Source organism: Piliocolobus tephrosceles, chromosome 21 (genome assembly GCF_002776525.5).
Source record: "Piliocolobus tephrosceles isolate RC106 chromosome 21, ASM277652v3, whole genome shotgun sequence".
Classification (NCBI taxonomy): Eukaryota; Metazoa; Chordata; class Mammalia; order Primates; family Cercopithecidae; genus Piliocolobus; species Piliocolobus tephrosceles.
Window position 1 is genome coordinate 43587670 of NC_045454.1, and position 18194 is coordinate 43605863.

Here is an 18194-nt window from a genome sequence, read left to right on the forward strand (position 1 = left end):
AGGGAGACTCTGTCTCAAAAAAAATAAATAAATAAAAAATAAAAAATAGCTGGGTGGGGTGGTATGCGTCTATAGTCCCAGCTTCTTGGGAGGCTGAGATGGGACAATCACTTGAGCTGGGGAAGTCAAGGCTGCAATGAGCCACAGTCGCGCCACTGCACTCCAGACTGGGCGATAGATTGAGACATTGCCTCACAAAAAGAAAAAGAAACGAGTTATACATATTAAAACAATGAAAAGCATAGAAAATATTCATATTTGATGTTCCAAATAATAAACTGACAGCTATCAGAATTCAGCAAGTTTCCAGGTAAAAGGTTGCATTTAAATAATTATCAATGACTTCCCTCTACATGAGAAGTTATCAATACAACAATGAAAGGGAAAACTGAAAGGCCCAAAAGGACTGAGTGAATGGAAAGGAGAGTCTGTTTCATATTAGAGTTGCAAATTAATGTGTCCTGTGTACAGGGCTGTAGCAACGTGGAGGATAGGTATAAACCCGATTGATGAGCATCCTGTATCCGTGGTGGCTGAGGACCTGGATGGGAAGCCTTAGCCTTAGCCCCATCCCTAGGCCTAGTCACTTAAGCCCCGCCCCGCCCCTAGCCCTCGTCTCCACCCACTAGGAATTTCAACCAAGCCTCCCTCCCAATCTGGTTCCACCTTTAGCCCCGTCCCTTGGAGTATTTAAAAAGCCACGCCCCTAGGTCCGGTCTAGCCCCAGCTCCGCCCGTCAGGCCGAGTCATCCAAGTCCAGTCCAGGGTTCTGTTTCTTCTCTGTTTACTCTCAATCATGAAGAAATAGGATTTCTCATCCACTTGCGGCTGGAACCAGCCTTCGCGCTCCTTCGCACCCTGCTCCTCCCCGCTCCACCCACTTCACCTCAAGTCCCGCCTCCCGGGCCCCGCCCCATACACGGTTTGCAGCGCCGAAGGACTCTAAGTGCGCTTCTGCGCATGCGCGAATCGGCAGCCATGTCACCCTGCCACTCCGCCAGCGTTTGAAGAACATTTTTGCCTCCGTCGGCTTCCTGTCTTGCCCTGCCCCGCCCCGCCTGCACCGGGTCTGGTCCGCGGGAGACTGAGGGCTCGGCTTGAAGATCGGCGGTCTAAGGGCTGCCTCCCCGTCACTCCCTGCCCGGACCCCGCTCCCGGGGCCTCCCGCCGCTGCGGCGCCTCCTCGGAGAGCACGGGTCAGCTGCCCCTGCGGCCGCGGCTGGTCCCAGACTCACTGAATCGGGAACTCTGGTCTGGGTCCAGAAATCGGAGTGATTCTGATGCAGGCGAGAGTTGGAGAACGAATGTCGTAGTTCATCAGCCTCCGAAAGCATCCTTTGCTCTCTTTCCAGAAAGGAAGAGCATCTCTGCCATTCGGGTCTCAAGGACAAGCGCCTGAGCCTCGTTCTCTGTGAGCTGATCTGTGGATCGCGGCGAGTCGGGTGAGCACGGGGTGACATTTACCTCGGCTCGGTCCCCTCCTGTGCCCTCTTTATGCATTAGATAGTGTTTGTGCCAGGGGCAGTGGTTCACGCCTGTAATCCCAGCACTTTGGGCGGCCGAGGTGGGCGGATCGCTTGAGCCCAGGAGTTTGAGGCCAGCCTGGGCAACATAGCAAGATCTCGTCTCTACAAAAAAAAAAAAAAAGCAGTAAAATAAAAGGTGCGCTCCTGTGTTCCCAGCCACTCGGGAGGCAGAGGTTGCAGTGAGCTGAGATCGCATCACTGCACTCCAGCATGGGCAATAGAGCGAGACCCTGCCTCAAAAAAAGAGAAAAGATTGTATTTGGTCTCTGGATTTTACACTCTGCCTATGGACATCAGTTTGATACATTATATTCAGGTAAAAGTGAACTGATGCTTTTTGTCATTAATGATGCATTTGAATCATTTATTTATAGATTGGTTACATTTCACACAGAAAATTTGGTCATCTGTCAGTTTCAATCTTTTCCCTTTTTATTCCTTGCAGTTTCCATTTCTTTTCATTTCTTTACTGCACTTGCCAGGACCTCCAGTAGTGTCCGACAGAATAGCATATAATTTACATCCTTGTCTTCTTTCTGATTCCAGAAGGAATTATTCTATCATTTCACCATTAAATAGGATGTTTGCTGTAGGTGTTTGTAGTTTTTTTTTTTTTTTTCCTTTCTTTATTCCTATTTCTTTTTAGAAAATAGGAGTCTCGCTGTGTTGCCTAGGCAGGTCTCGAACTCATGGACTCTCCGCCTCCCAAAGTGCTGAAATTACAGGCATGAGCCACTGCACCCGGCCCGACCATGTTTTAAACCGCTGATTTTTTTTCTTTGATTAGTGGATGTAATCAGGTTTTAGATCATTGCTGGAAAGTTGTACTACTTTCTAGAAATGTATTGATTTCCTGTGCATCTTCATATTTATTCCTTACATTTTTTCTATATTCTCCTTATGATAGCTGTTATTATGATTCATTCTTGTTCATAATTTTTGTTGTTGTTCTTTAAGCCCTGTTGCTCTTAAAATTGCTGAGTTTGTTGCCGGCTGTGGTGGTGCACATCTGTAGTCCCAGCTGGTGGGAGGCTAAGGCAGATGGATCGCTAGAGCCTAGGAAATAAGATCAACCTGGGAACATAAAGAGAGTCTGTCTTAAACAATAAATTAAATTAAAAAAATTTTTTTAAAAGCTGAGTTTGTCAGTTTCATTAGTTTTTCTTTTTGCAACGGATGCCTTTTTTAGCTTTTCTAATTCTGTTTACTATGTTTTAAAAAATATTATTTTCTATTTTCTTTCCAAACTTTTATGCTAGTCTTTATTCAACCTCATATGTCAATAGTCTAGCATATTAATACCAATTTTTTTTTTTTTTTTTTTGAGACAGAGTCTCGCTCTGTCCCCCAGGCTGGAGTGCAGTGGTGCAATCTTGGCTCACTACAACCTCGGCCTCCTGGGTTCAAACAATTCTCTGCCTCAGCCTCCCAAGTAGTGGGGATTACAGGCACCTGCCACCATGCCCAGCTAATTGTTTTGTATTTTTAGTAGAGATGGGGTTCACCATCTTGGCCAGGCTGGTCTTGAACTCCTGACCTTGTGATCCACCCGCCTTGGCCTCCCAAGATGCCGGGGTTACAGGCATGAGCCACTGTCCCTGGCCAATACTGATTTTTTTTTCCTCTGGGAGTTGATAATGCTTATAAATATATAATAGATGTACTAAACCTTCTGAAATTCCAGCATTATCTGAAACAGTTATTTTAATTTTCTGCTTCTACCCTGCCACATTACCTCCCCTGACTTGCTAAAGATAAATATGTTATGTGTCTCCTTATCCCTATAATGTACTACACTTTTTATATAGCATGTATCTCTACCTGATGTATTTTGTTTACTTAGTGTCTTACCCCAAAATATTATAACATTCATTTACTTCAGGATTTTTCTTTTTTTTTTTCTATGCCTTATTCCTTGTGACTTCATGTAGTAGGGTCAGGATAAATGTTACCTAAATAAATATGAAATGAAGGAGGTAAGGGCTATAAGGGAAGCATCGTTGCCCAAGACATAGGCCTTAGGAGAAGGAGCTCAAAGATAGCATATTTGATTATTTATTTATTTATTTTGAGACAGAATCTGGCTCTGTCGCCCAGGCTGGAGTGTAGTGGTGTGATCTTGGCTCACTGCAACCTCCAACTCCTGAGTTCACACAATTCTCCTGCCTCAGCCTCCCGAGTAGCTGGGACTACAGCTGTGCACCACCATGCCTGGCTAATTTTTGTAGTTTTAGTAGAGACAGGGTTGTGCCATTTTGTCCAGGCTGTCTGAAACTCCCAACCTCATGTGATCCCCCCAACTTTGCCTCCCAAAGTGCTGGGATTACAAGCAAGAGCTACCACACCCAGCATATTTGATTAGAATGCTACATTTGTCTACTCTCCGTAGTTCCCAATACGGTTCTAGGCTAAATCCTGGTAAAACTAGGGAATAAGGGGCTTAATAACAATTAAAATTTAAGGTATGTGTTCAGAAATGTACTCACGGGGTGTTTGGGTTTTGAAGACAAATAGGCCTGCATTCATACCCTGCCTCAGCAGCTGTCTAATGGGTTAATATTGAACATGTGGTTAATTGAGTCTTTCTAAGATAACGCTAAACTGGTTATAATAATATTTGAATTGCAGAGCTTCTGTGAGAAATATTCTAAAATGTGGCCATTTCTTTGCAAAGTCATTCTCACATCAGGGTTGCCCAGCTGGCATATATTGTTACTAATACAGTGAAGAATGTTACAGTTTTTGTATTGACTTTTAAAAATGCTACTTGTTCTATTGCAGTGGAGGTAACTGTTAATATTTCCTTGTTTGAAATACGTGAAACAGCCCTGCAGATACCACATCAGGTCTGACACAGGTCAAGTATTTTTGTGTTTGTTTTTTTGAGATGGAGTGTTGCCCTGTCACCCAGGCTGGAGTGCAGTGGGTGATCTCAGCTGGCTGCAACCTCTGCCTTCCGGGTTCAAGCGATTCTCCTGCCTCAGCCTCCTGAGTAGCTGAGATTACAGTCGCGCGTCACCATGCCCGGTTAATTTTTGAATTTTTAGTAAATACATGTTGGTCAGGCTGGTCCTGAACTCCTGACCTAGTGATCTACCCACCTCGGCCTCCCAAAGTGCTGGGATCACAGGCATGAGCCACCGCGCTTGGCCAAGTAGTCTTATTTTGCTACTCCTGTACTGTGCAGGCAAATTTAGCATGTTTGTCATAACATAGCGGCCTTCTCTACCTCCTGCATATGGAATTCAATAGGCTGATGCTCTGGCGGGCGCAGTGGTTCACGCCTGTGATCCCAACACTTTGGGAGGCCAAGGCGAGCGGATCACGAGGTCAGGAGATGGAGACCATCCTGGCTAACACGGTGAAACCCCGTCTCTACTAAAAACACACCAAAAAATAGCCAGGCATGGTGGCGGGCGCCTGTAGTCCCAGCTACTCGGGAGACCGAGGCAGGAGAATGACGTGAACCTGGGAGGCGGAGCTTGCAGTGAGCTGTGAGCCAAGATCGCACCCCTGCACTCCAGCCTGGGAGAAAGAGGGAGACTCTGTCTCAAAAAAAAAAAAAAAAGAAAAAAAAAGTTGACGCTCTTTCTCAGGTTTTGGGGACCCTGCAGCTCATGGGGGCAGGGGTAGTGGTCTAGGGCTGAGCAGCAAAGTCTGTTAGCCCACCAAGGGGTGCAGAAGTAAGAAATACTGGGAGTGGAACTCCCAGAAGCCTGGCGTATAAATCATTGCTTTCTTAAATTTGAGACAGGGAGTGTTTATTCATGTTGTGGAAGATATTCCTGGATACATTTTATACTTTTTGTTATCATGGGCAAATATACAACCAGACTTTTCTAGTCTTCAGTTAACTTACAAAATAGCACTCTTAACCTCTTCTTTATGATCAGCAAGAACCAGAGCACTGTTTTCTATCTCTGGGGGGATGTAAGGTTGTTCCACTTTCCCACAAGAGCAGCGTATATTTGCGTGTGTGTGCGCGCGTGTGTCTGTGTGTGTGTTGAGGGGAGTTGTTACTTACAATTGATGGGCTGCAACTATCCAGGCTCATGAGTGTGGGAATTTTGGGGAGGTCTGGCTTCTCATGTTATCTTCTTTACTTTTAACTTCTCAATATCCTGCTTTTCTTCATGAAGGGGACATGGAGGAGGAAAGAACAACTGTTGAATTACAGAAAAATAGCATACAGGTAAGTAAAAGGTAATAATTGTCCAAAAGAATATTTCCATTGCACCAGGTCTCCCTCAGTGTTTTAGAGCACAAGTCAGCATTCTGTTTCTATATTGGACCACATAGTATTTTAGGCACTGAAGGCCATACTGTTTCTTTTTTTTTTTTCAAGACAGAGTCTCGCTCTGTGCTGGAGTGCAGTGACACCATCTCGGCTCACTGTAGCCTCCAATTCCCTGCTTCAACCGATTCTCCTGCCTCAGCCTCCCCAGTAGCTGCAACTACAGCCATGTGCCACCACTCCTGGCTAACTCTGTATTTTTAGTAGAGATGGGGTTTCAACCATGTTGGCCAGGATGGTCTTGATCTCCTGACCTTGTGATCTGCCCGGCTTGGCCTCCCAAAGTGTTGGGATTACAGGCGTGAGCCACTGTGTCTGACTGGCCATAGTGTTTCTATTGCAATTCAGCTTTGCCATTTTAGTGCAAAAGCAGCCATAGACAGTACATAAACACATGTTTTATTGTGTTCCAACAAATATTTATGCATTCAAATGGCAACTTGGATATAGTCCATGTGCCATAGTTTGTTGACTACTGGCCTAGAATACAAGGAAGTATGACCAGCTGTGGGCCTCGCTTCAAAGTTGTGATTGTGCAGGCTCCTGGGCCTCTCAGGTTTGTGAGAATGAAAAGCTTCTATTCTCTCAGTGTATTTTTATTCATTAAAACCCCATCTAGATTTGACCCTGTGTTTAATGTTGTAGTGATTGCTATGGTGGGAACAAAGTAACAGGTGAAGTTATTTCTGTAGTAAGGAATGGATGATGTCAATGTGGAAACTATTTCATTTCCAGAGCATTTCTCTCATTTCTTCAATATACTCTGGACTTTTCTAGGCCATCGTAAGACTGGCATTGGTCACCATCTATGATATTGTGAAATACATATTTGGGGCTGGGCACGGTGGCTCACACCTGTAATCTCAGCACTTTGGGAGGCTGAGGTGGGCAGATTGCCTGAGGTCGGGAGTTCGAGACCAGTTTGGCCAACATGGTGAAACCCTATCTCTACTGAAAATACCAAAAAAAAAAAAAAAAAAAAAAAAAGCTGGGCATGGTGGCATGTGCCTGTAATCCCAGCTACTTGGTAGGCTGAGGCAGGGGAATTGCTTGAACCAGGGAGGTGGAGGTTGCAATAAGCTGAGATGGTGCCACTGTACTCCAGCCTGGGTGACAGAGCGAGACTCCGTCTCAAAAAAAAAAAAAAGAAAACAGTTTGGTTTTCATCCTGTTTCCTAGCACAGAGTTCCTAAAAACCCTTGTAATCTCTGGAGCAGTAAGAGGGTCTTTTGTGTGCTCATGAGATGGTTGGGGTCTGGAAGCCCCTAGAGAGCCTCAGAATGGGGGCTGGTTCAGAAATATGCAGGCAAGATCAGAGGATTGGGACTTAAATCAGCCATGCCTATGATGGAGCCTCCTTAAAAACCCAAAGGACTGGCTTGAGGAGTTCATGGATAGCTGGATGTGTGGTGGTTCCTGGAGGGTGGCATGCCAGGAGGGGGCGTGGAATCTCTGCACCACTTCCCACCCTACCTTGGCCTGTCCATCTCTTCATCTGGCTGTTTTATCTGTGTACTTTGTAATGTCCTTGGTGATAAACCAATAAACATGTTTCCCTGAGTTCTGTGAGTTGTTCCAGGAAATTAATCGAACTTAAGGAGAGGGTAGTAGGAGCCCTGATTTTAGCCAGTCAGAAGTATAATTGACAGCCTTTTAACTTGGGATTGGCATCTGAAGTGGGAGGCAGTTTAGTGGGACCTCCTGTGGAATCTCCAACCTGTGGAATCTCCAGGTAGATAGTATCAGAAGCAAATGGTAGGATACCCAGCTGGTGTCCACTGGGGAATTGCTTGGTGTGTGTGGAAAACATCCCCCACACATCTGGTGTCAGAAGTGTTCTGTACAGTATTGAGTGACTATGTAAAAGGGTGGGAAAAACACTTTCTTTTTTCCTAGCTCATTGGCATCAAATTGTGGGGAGATAAATTTAGTGTTTTTTTGTTTTGTTTTTTGTTTTGTTTTGTTTTGTTTTGTTTTGTTTTGTTTTGTTTTTTGTCCAGGCAAGAGTGCAGTGGCATGGTCATGCTCACTGCAGCCTCAACCTCACGGCTCAAGCAATCCTTCCACCCACCTCAGCCTCCGGAGTAGCTGCCACCATAGGCACACGCCACCACATCCAGCTGTTTTTAAAAAAATTTTGGTAGAGACTGATTCTCACCATGTTCTGTTGCCTAGGCTGGTCTTAAACGTAGTCCTCCTGCTTTGGCCCCCCAAAGTGCTAGGATTATAGGCTTCACCCAATTTGCCTGGCAATTTAGTATTTTAGAAGTATTAAATCTACAAGCCAGGATTTGATCAGTGATGAATTATGTATAGATAGAAAGAGAGATTTGTTGTCTGAGTCCTAGAGTAGATGCTGGGATCTTCTGAACTTCCTGTGAAATGACTCTCATTTCCTCAATGTTGTCAGCCTCATCTGTCCTCTTATACACATTGGAGGAATTGTACCTTTCTGAATAGAATTTGTGGTATGTTTTAGGACTCAGTAGTCTTTGAGGATGTGGCTGTGGACTTTACCCAGGAAGAATGGGCTTTGCTGGATCTTGCTCAGAGGAACCTCTACAGAGAGGTGATGCTGGAAAACTTCCAGAACCTGGCCTCACTAGGTAAGAATGGCAAGATTCTTTCATATAGTTGTTTAGAAAGTTATTTTATCTCACTAAATTGACTTTATTCTAGAATTTGGGCTGAGGAATGGGAAGACATTGATAAGACAGATATGGTCACTGACCCCAAGGAACTTACAGTCTAGTGGCTTAGCTATGAAAATAAACACCTGGGCCGGGTGCGGTGGCTCACGCCTGTAATCCCAGCACTTTGGGAGGTCGAGGTGGGCAGATCACCTGAGGTCGGGAGTTCAAGACTAGCCTGAGCAACATGGAGAAACCCTATCTCTACTAAGAATACAAAATTAGCTAGGCGTGGTGGCACATGCCTGTAATCCCAGCTACTTGGGAGGCTGAGGCAGGAAAATCGCTTGAACTCAGGAGGCGGAGTTTGCGGTGAGCCAAGATCACACCATTGCATTCCAGCCTGGGCAACAAGAGTGAAAGAGTGAAACTCCATCTCAAAAAAAAAAAAAAAGAAAGAAAATAAACATCTGTATATTGAACTGATGCTTTTTTTGTGGTTGAAAGCCTTGAGGTTTATTAAGTATCGAAAGTGTGGATATAAACCTCAGCAATCACTGTAGGACACAGGGAGGAGGTTTGTAGTTTGGACATTTTGAGGATTTTACTGCTATCTATGTCCTTTACCCAAAGACTACCAGAACACACCTATAGTTAAACAAGTTGGGTTTATTTTGCAGTGCAGCAAGCAAGAATACATGTCTCTTACATGTCCTAGTAAGAGGGTGTTAGAAAAGACCTATTATAGGATTTGTGCTTCAGTTGAGTGATTTGGGGGTGGGTCTATGGAAGCAGGCTGTATTAGTTTCCTAGACCTTCTGTAACAGAGTATCACACACTGTTGGCTAAAAACAATGGAAATTTTTTCCTTCACAGCATTTCTGGAGGCTGGGTTTCTGAAATCAAGGGATCAGCAGGGCCATGTTCTCTCTGAGGCCTCTGGGGGAAAGACTCCCTTTTCTCTTCCTGGCTTCTGGTGATTGCTGGCAATCATTGGCATTTGTTGACTTATAGATGCATCATTCCATTCTCTGCCTTCATCTTCTTCCCTAAGTCTAAGGAAGAGACTTAGATTTCTAAGTCTCTTTCTCCTTATAAGGACACCAATCATTGGATTTAGGACGCCTCCTAATCCAGTTTAACCATGTCTTAACTTGAATATATCTGTAAAGACCCTATTTCTAAATAAGGCAACATTGTGAGGTTCTAAGTGGACTTCTCTCTCTGTTTTTTTTTTTTTTAAGCAGTCTTTATTATTATTTTTAGAGCAGTTTTAGGTTCACAGCTGAATTGAGTGGAAGGTACAGAGATTTCCCATATAACCTCTGGCCCCCCACATGCATGGCCTCCTCTAATAACAACATCCCCCACCAGAGTGGTAAATTTGTTATAACTGATGAAGCTACATTGACACATCATCATTGCCCAGAGTCCATCATTTACATTAGGGTTCACTCTTGGTATTGTACATTCTATGGGTTTGGAAGAATATATAATGACATGTATCCACCATTATAATATCATACAGAATAGTTTCACTGCTGTAAAATCCTCTGTGCTCTATCAATTCATCCCTCCTTCCTTCCCACTTAAATCTTGGCAACCACTGATCTTACTGTCTCCATAATGTTGTTGCCTTCTGCAAAATGTCATAGAGTTGGAATCATGCAGTATGTAGCCTTTTCAGATTGGCTTCTTTCACTTAGCAATAAACATTTAAGATTCCTCCATGTCTTTTCATGGCTTGAGAGGTCATTTCTTTGTACTGCTAATATTCTGTTGTCTGGATGTACCACCGTTTATCCATTGACCTACTGAAGGACTTCTTGGTTGCTTACACGTTTTGGTAGTTATAAATAAAGCTACTGTGAACATTGGTGTGCAGGTTTTTATGTGGACATAAGTTTTCAACTCCTTTGGGTAAAAGGAGTGCAATTCAGTTGCTGGATTTTATGGTAAGAGGATGTTTAATTTTATAAGAAACTGCCAAACTGGGGCCGGGCGCGGTGGCTCACGCCTGTAATCCCAGCACTTTGGGAGGCCGAGACCGGCGGATCACGAGGTCAGGAGATCGAGACCATCCTGGCTAACATGGTGAAACCCCGTCTCTACTAAAAATACAAAAAACTAGCCGGGCGAGGTGGCGGGCGCCTGTAGTCCCAGCTACTTGAGAGGCTGAGGCAGGAGAATGGCATAAACCCGGGAGGCAGAGCTTGCAGTGAGCTGAGATCCGGCCACAGCCCACACCCCCGGGAACAACGGAGCGCCACTGCAACACAAAAAAAAAAAAAAAAAAAAAAGAAACTGCCAAACTGTCTTCCAAAGTGGCTATACCATCTTGCATTCCAACCGGCAATGAATGAGAGTTCCTGTTGCTCCTCATCCTCACCAGCATTTGTTGAATGTTCAGCATTTTGGCCATTCTAATAGGTGTGTAGTGGTGCCTTGTTTTAATTTGCATTTCCCTGATGACTTATGATGTTGAGCATCTTTTCATATGCTTATTTGCCATCTGTATATGTTCTTTGGTGAGGTGTCTGTAAAGCTCTTTGGCTCATTTTTTTTGTCTTTTTTTTAAAAAAATGTTGAGTTTTAAGAGTTCTCTGAATATATATATATTTTCTGTATGAAATCTGATACTGTCTTCATATATTTTTAATAACAGTTCCTTCTCAGATATGTTTTTTGCAAATATTTTCTCCCAGGCTGTGGCTTATCTTTCCATTCTCTTGACATTGTCTTTCGGAGGGCGGAAATTTTTAATGTTCATGAAGTTCAGTTATTGAGTATTTGTTTTATGGATCATGCTTTAGCGTTATATCTAAAATATCATTGCCAGGGTGTGGTGGCACACGGTGGTAGTCCCAGTTACTTGGGAGGTGGAGGCTGGAGGATCACTTGAGTCCAGGAGTTTGAGGCTGCAGTGAGCTATGATCACACCACTACTATAGCCTGGGTGATAAAGTGAGACCCTGTCTCTTAAAAAAAATTAAAAATGTCATTGCCAAACAGAAGGTCATCTAGATTTTTCTCCTGTTATCTTCTAGGAGTTTTCTAGCTTTACATTTTACAGTGAGGTCTGTGACCCATTTTGTGTTAACTTTTGTGAAGGATCTAAAGCCTGTGTCTAGGTGTATTTTTTTGCTTGTGGATGTCCAGTTGTTCCGGTACTATCTTTTCTCCATTGTATTGCCTTTGCTATTTTGTCAAGGTAAGCTGACTTTATCGGCGTAGCTCTGTTTCTGAGCCCACCGTGCTTTTCCATTGATCAATTTGAACATAAATTTTGAGGGGATGTTGTTTAGCCTAGTGACACAGGGCAGTCATTTTAGATTGGTTGCTGACAGAAAGTGAATAGTATTGCTGGTTGCTAACAGTATTATTCAGTAATACTCTATTATTGAGTATGTTGTGGGTGGCATAAAGTCTTCAGACAAAACTATGAGGTAACCTTGTTTTGTTTCATTTTATCATGATTTCAGAGTAACTTTATCCAAGAATAGTATTTTGTGAGATTATTTATATTCAATAGGAGAACAAAATGTCCCAGTTGTGACCGTCTGACCAGCTTGGAATGATATTGAGGTTTAGGTGTGAACATTAGATCAGTTCTATATGTCAGAGGCTGCTTCCTCCTGCCACCTCTCTTTTTTTTTTTTTGAGATGGAGTCTCGCTCTGTCACCCAGGCTAGAGTACAATGGCATAATCTCGGCTCACTGCAACCTCCACCTTCTGGGTTCAAGCAGTTCTCCTGCCTCAGACTCCTGAGTAGCTTGGATTACAGGCGTGCTCCACCACACCCTGCTAATTTTGTATTTTTAGTAGAGATGGGGTTTCACCATGTTGGTCAGGCTGGTCTTGAACCCCTGGCCTTGTGATCCACCTGCCTCAGCCTCGCAAAGTGCTGGGATTACAGGCATGAGCCACTGCGCCTGTCCTGTCACCTCTCCTTTAAAAAAAAAAAATTGACATTGTGTTGCAATTAAACTCACAGAATATCAGAAGACTAAAGTTTTGTTTCTGTCTCATGGAAATGTTTGTGATTCTTCATTATTTTCCCTTGTGATAAGCCTTTCTGCTTGTGCAGGGTATCTGCTACACACACCCCATCTGATCTGCCAGTGGGAACAAGAGGAGGACCTGCAGACAGTGAAGAGAGAACTTATCCAGGTCATCTTTATGGGAGAGCACCAGGAAGGCAAGAATCCTTGGGAGAAACTGCTTTGGTTGGGGGAAAAATATCAACTTAAAATCAAAAACAAAAACGAACTTTGTTTTATATGAGGAAGCTCATCTTCCACAGATATCTCAGATGACTATTTTGACTTTTTTTTTTTTTTTTTTTTTGAGACGGAGTCTCGCTTTGTCGCCCAGGCTGGAGTGCAGTGGCCGGACCTCAGCTCACTGCAAGCTCCGCCTCCCGGGTTTACACCATTCTCCTGCTTCAGCCTCCCGAGTAGCTGGGACTACAGGTGCCCGCCACCTCGCCTGGCTAGTTTTTTGTATTTTTTAGTAGAGACGGGGTTTCACCGTGTTGGCCAGGATGGTCTCGATCTCCTGACCTCGTGGTCCGCCCGTCTCAGCTTCCCAAAGTGCTGGGATTACAGGCTTGAGCCACCGCGCCCGGCCTATTTTGACTTTTTATCAGTCCTGTCACATTTTCCTTGTTCTCGGCAAAGACCTTCCACTTTTCCTCTTTGTAAGGTAGCATTTGGTCACGTGCATTCTATCCAATTTCTGTTTTGTTCTCCTAATACTATCTTAGTTATGTTAGTTTCAATCTTCGTAGAATTATTTCTTAGTTAATTGCTTACCATTTTGACCCTTGCGCCCATTAATGCCAAAGTCCTGAAAAAGCCACTCTGCAAAAAGTCCTTTGCTCACAGAAGCTTTCACTTTTTCTGTTTCAGGTTTTGAGACTCAACTTAAAACTAATGAATCAGTTGCTCCACAAGATATTTGTGGAGAAAAAATATCCAATGAACAAAAAATAGTAAGATTCAAAAGGAATGATTCTTGGTTCTCCACTTTACATGAAAACCAGGAGTCCTGTGGTATTGATGATCAGAACAAAAGCCATGAGAGACATTTGAGGTGAGTGCCATTCGTGAGAAAGAGAAAGTGTCTCAGGAGAGAATCTTAAAGTTATGAAATTTAAGAAATATGTATATATTAACAAGCCTAGATCAAAGATTGTGGTTTGAGAAAGAATTTTCATGAGTTAATTTTTTTCCACAAATGAGACCGAGATTTTGAATGTTTGACACATGCTTCAGTTGTAAACAATTATCAGAAAAATCCCGTGAGTCAATAACTGGGTGACAGTATTGGCTATGGTAGAACTCTCTGTGAGAACTTTCAGCTTATAACTTGACAGAAGGGCAGAAAACATACACATTCACTGAAATTGGTAGACATTTGTTACTAATAATGTGTCTTTTATTTTTAAAAGAAATCACATGGTAGAGAACATCTATGAATGTTGTGAAGAAAATCAAGATGGACAGACTTTCAGCCAAGTTCCAAATCTTGATTCACTCAAGAGAAATACTGAAGTAAAATCCTATGAATGCCATGAGTGTGGAAAGGCCTTCGTGGATCATTCATCCCTTAAGAATCACATCAAGTCTCATACTGGAAGCAAACCCTATCAGTGCAAGGAATGTGGGAAGGCCTTCCATTTTCTTGCTTGTTTCAAGAAGCACATGAAAACCCCCACTGAAGAGAAGCCCTACGAATGTAAAGAATGTACCAAGGCCTTCAGTTGTTCCTCATTCTTTAGGGCACATATGAAGATTCACGTCGGAAAGACAAACTATGAATGTAAGGAATGTGGGAAAGCTTTTAGTTGTTCCTCATCACTCACAGAACACAAAAGAATTCATAGTGGAGATAAGCCTTATGAATGTAAGGAATGTGGGAAGGCCTTCAGTTGTTCCTCCTCACTCTCCAAACACAAAAGAATTCACAGTGGAGATAAGCCATATGAATGTAAAGAATGTGGGAAGGCCTTTAGCTCTTCCTCTCACCTTATAATACATATAAGAATTCACACTGGAGAGAAGCCTTATGAATGTAAAGAGTGTGGGAAGGCCTTCAGCGAGTCCTCAAAACTCACTGTACATGTGAGGACACATACTGGAGAGAAACCCTACAAATGTAAGGAATGTGGGAAAGCCTACAATTGTCCCTCCTCCTTAAGTATCCATCTAAGAAAACACACTGGAGAAAAACCCTATGAATGTCTGGAATGTGGAAAGGCCTTCTACCTCCCCACTTCCCTTAATACACATGTGAAAAATCAAAGTCGAGAGAAACCCTATGAATGTAAGGAATGTGGGAAGGCCTTTAGTTGTCCCTCGTCCTTTAGAGCACATGTGAGAGATCACACTGGAAAGATACAGTATGAATGTAAGGAGTGTGGGAAGACCTTTAGTCGTTCCTCGTCCCTCACCGAACACCTAAGAACTCACAGCGGAGAGAAGCCGTATGAATGTAAGGAATGTGGGAAAGCCTTTATTAGTTCCTCCCACCTTACAGTACATATCAGAACTCACACTGGAGAGAAACCCTATGAATGTAAGAAATGTGGGAAAGCCTTTATTTATCCCTCAGCCCTTAGGATCCACATGAGAACACACACTGGGGAAAAACCCTATGAATGTAAGGAATGCGGGAAAGCATTTCGTCATTCTTCATACCTTACTGTACATGCAAGAATGCACACCGGAGAGAAACCCTTTGAATGTCTGGAATGTGGAAAAGCCTTCAGTTGTCCCTCATCCTTTCGAAGGCATGTGAGAAGCCACACTGGAGAGAAGCCCTATGAATGTAAAGAATGCGGGAAAGCCTTTGTTTGTCCTGCCTACTTTAGAAGACATGTGAAAACTCACACTAGAGAAAACATATAAATGTAAGGAATATGGGAACGTCTGCAAAGCTTCAGATCCTAGGCAACTTGTGAGATCTCATACTGTGGAGATACCCTATGAATGTAAGAAAGTAGGAAATTGTTGCTCATCATTTTGAAGATTTGAGGACACTTTAGAGAAACCCTGTGTATGTAAATCATGTACTGAAAACTTTATGAACATTGCTTATTATGTATAAGAAAATTCGTACTAGAAATGAAGATCAGTGCCTCATCCTTAAAGTAGACTGCTGGCTCTTTGATTACCAGTGTTTTCTGATAGGAACATTTAAAGTGATAAATTTACCTTTTCAGCTCCAGCCACATACCTTTTAGTATGAGGTGCTTTAATTTTGGTTCTGATGTAAATATGATTTCCATGACAAAATCTTTTGGATCCATGGAGGATATGAAAAAATTTTTCTGTATAGGCAGGAGTGGTCTTTTTTTAAAAAGTGGTTTATAATTAATGTTCATTGTTCTTTAAATGGGTAGTCACTATAATATTGACATTTTGGTTATTGTTGTTTTGTTTTTAGTCTACATGGCAGATAGCAGAACTTGCCCACTCAATATTTTTCTTCCTATTCTTTTTCCTAAGAGACGTTGGAGTTTCTGAGATGATCAATTTTTACTGTTTAAAGCTTTTATTGTCTAGTGAGTAACTTCAGCAGAAATTAATTTAATATACTATTTTTATATTTTATTCTTTGTCCTTGCTCGTGGCTGGGAATTGGATTCAGTGTTTTGAGTGTAAAAATTGTATTACATTAACTATATTTCCCAAAATCACTTTTTTCTCCAGTTCTAGGTTAGACTTGTCTAATATAAGAATTTGTATGAGATTTGGAAGGCATAAGGGAAGAAAAAGCCATTATGCTACGTTTAGTGGGGCCATCAGATAGGGAGACAGATGTATAAAGGCCTGGTGACCTCTAGTTTTCAGCTCATTTTTTGAATTGTTGGACTCATTGATCAATATTTGCTCAAAACTGAATGTTATAGCCGGGCATGATGGTGCATGCCTGTGGTCACAGCTACTCAGGAGGTTGAGGCAGGAGGATCACTTGAGCCCAGGAGTTTGAGGCTGCAGTTAACTATGATCATGCTACTGCACTCTAACCTGAGTGACAGAGTGAGACCCTTTCTCAAAAACAAAACAAAACAAAAAACCAAACATTAAATGGTTGCTTGTCTTCAGTGTCCTCCAAGGCAGCATCTCTATAGCTATCACCATATACAACTTCTTGGATTTTCTGGCAAGCTCTGGCATTGCCATTTTGCTTGTGTTGCAGTCTGTCTTACACAGTCCAATCGCATCATGTTGCGCTATTCATGGGGAAAGATAGTTTTGCAAGTCTCAAAAGCAAGAGCTGGCCGGGCGTGGTGGCTCACTCATGCCTGTAATCCCAGCACTTAGGGAGGCCGAGGCGGGCAGATCACGAGGTCAGGAGATCCAGACCATCCTGACTAACACCGTGAAACCCCATCTCTACTAAAAATACAAAAAATTAGCTGGGTGTAGTGACTGGCGCCTGTAGTCCCAGTTACTCGGGAAGCTGAGGCAGGAGAGTGGCGTGAACCCGGGAGGCAGAGCTTGCAGTGAGCCGAGATCGCGCCACTGCACTCCAGCCTGGGCGACGGAGCAAGACTATGTCTCAAAAAAAAAAAAAAAGCAAGAGCTGTGGAGAGTGAGGGCAGTTACCCTTGGTAATTGAGGTAAGCATCCACAGGGTGTCACCCTGTTTAAATGGAGGAAGATTTATACTTCAAACCTTTAAACAGGAAAGATTTTACTGCCTTTTTTTTTTTTTTTTTTTTTTTTTTTAATGTAAGAAGATGAATTGCTTCAGGTACCTTTAGCTACAGTATTATATTTTCCCTTTAAAAGTATAACTCTACTGCTAGATATTTTCCCTCCTATTTTCCCTTTAAAAGTGTAACTCTACTATTTCCCCTTAATCGCTTTTTATTTTGTTACACATACACTAACATGCATGAAGTATGCCAATCTTCAATGTACAGCTTAATGAAATTTCATGTATGTATATGTCCTGGTAAACAGAGAACATTTCCAAGACTTTAGGAAGTTCCTTCATCCTCTTTCTCAGTGATTAATTACTCCACAAGGCAACCACAATTTTGACTCTTACTATAATTGACTTGGTGTGCTTGTTCTTGATTTTCATCTAAATGTTAAAATACAATATGTACAGTTATGTGTTTTGGCTTCTTTTGCTCAACATAATGTGTAGTTTGACTTTTAATTGTTCTTTTGATAGCTATATGGGCTTATTTATCTTGGTAAGTGCTATATGCGCAGGAATGAATTTTCTGAATCATAGGGTAGACTTTAAGTTTAGTTTTGGTAGGTATTCCAGTTTCCAAAAAATATTGATTCCACCAATAATCCCCAAAACAATGCATGAAAGTTCTAGTTGTTTCACACACCTGTCCAGCACTTTCTGATTGTAGTCATCCAGCAGAGAGTATGCATTTACCTGATGTGTAATGATTTTGAGTACTTTTTGACGTGCTTATTGGCTATTTGGATTTTTTTTTTGTGAGGGCACCTGTTGAAACATTTCACCCATTTATGGTGTCTTTTCTTTTTTTTCTTTTTTTTTTTTTTTTGAGACAGACTCTTGCACCTAGGTCAGAGTGCAGTGGCGTGATCTTGCTCACTGCAATCTCTGCTTCCTGGGTTCAAGTGATTCTCCTGTCTCAGCCTCCCGAGTAGCTGGGATTACCGGCATGTGCCACCACACCTGGCTAAGTTTTGTATTTTTTTTAGTAGAGACAGGGTTTCACCATGTTGGCCAGGTTGGTCTTG

General features: G+C 42.6%; 1 protein-coding gene across 7 annotated transcripts; it reads left to right on the forward strand.

Moving 5' to 3' along the window:
* The first annotated feature begins 974 nt into the window (after positions 1-974).
* Positions 975-16844, forward strand: ZNF699 (zinc finger protein 699). Of its 7 annotated transcripts, XM_023197465.2 has the most exons (7): positions 975-1442; positions 1683-1842; positions 5666-5718; positions 8300-8426; positions 12539-12649; positions 13362-13545; positions 13904-16844. In XM_023197465.2, the coding sequence occupies exons 2-7, from the start codon at positions 1737-1739 to the stop codon at positions 15360-15362; spliced, it is 2040 nt and encodes a 679-aa protein (XP_023053233.2). In that variant the 5' UTR covers positions 975-1442; positions 1683-1736; the 3' UTR covers positions 15363-16844. The 7 variants fall into 7 exon arrangements, with proteins under 7 accessions (XP_023053233.2, XP_023053234.2, XP_023053236.2 ...); XM_023197466.2 differs by lacking the exon at positions 1683-1842; XM_023197468.2 differs by lacking the exon at positions 1683-1842 and having other exon boundaries at positions 12539-12621.
* The last annotated feature ends 1350 nt before the right edge of the window (positions 16845-18194 follow it).

Bases quoted from the DNA above. Each gene is read 5' to 3' on its own strand.
- ZNF699 (XM_023197465.2), top strand. From the start codon at position 1,737: ATGGGCAATAGAGCGAGACCCTGCCTCAAAAAAAGAGAAAAGATTGTA. The intron at 12,650-13,361 runs GCAAGAATCCTT...TTTCTGTTTCAG, and splicing joins TATGGGAGAGCACCAGGAAG to GTTTTGAGACTCAACTTAAA. The intron at 13,546-13,903 runs GTGAGTGCCATT...TATTTTTAAAAG, and splicing joins AGCCATGAGAGACATTTGAG to AAATCACATGGTAGAGAACA.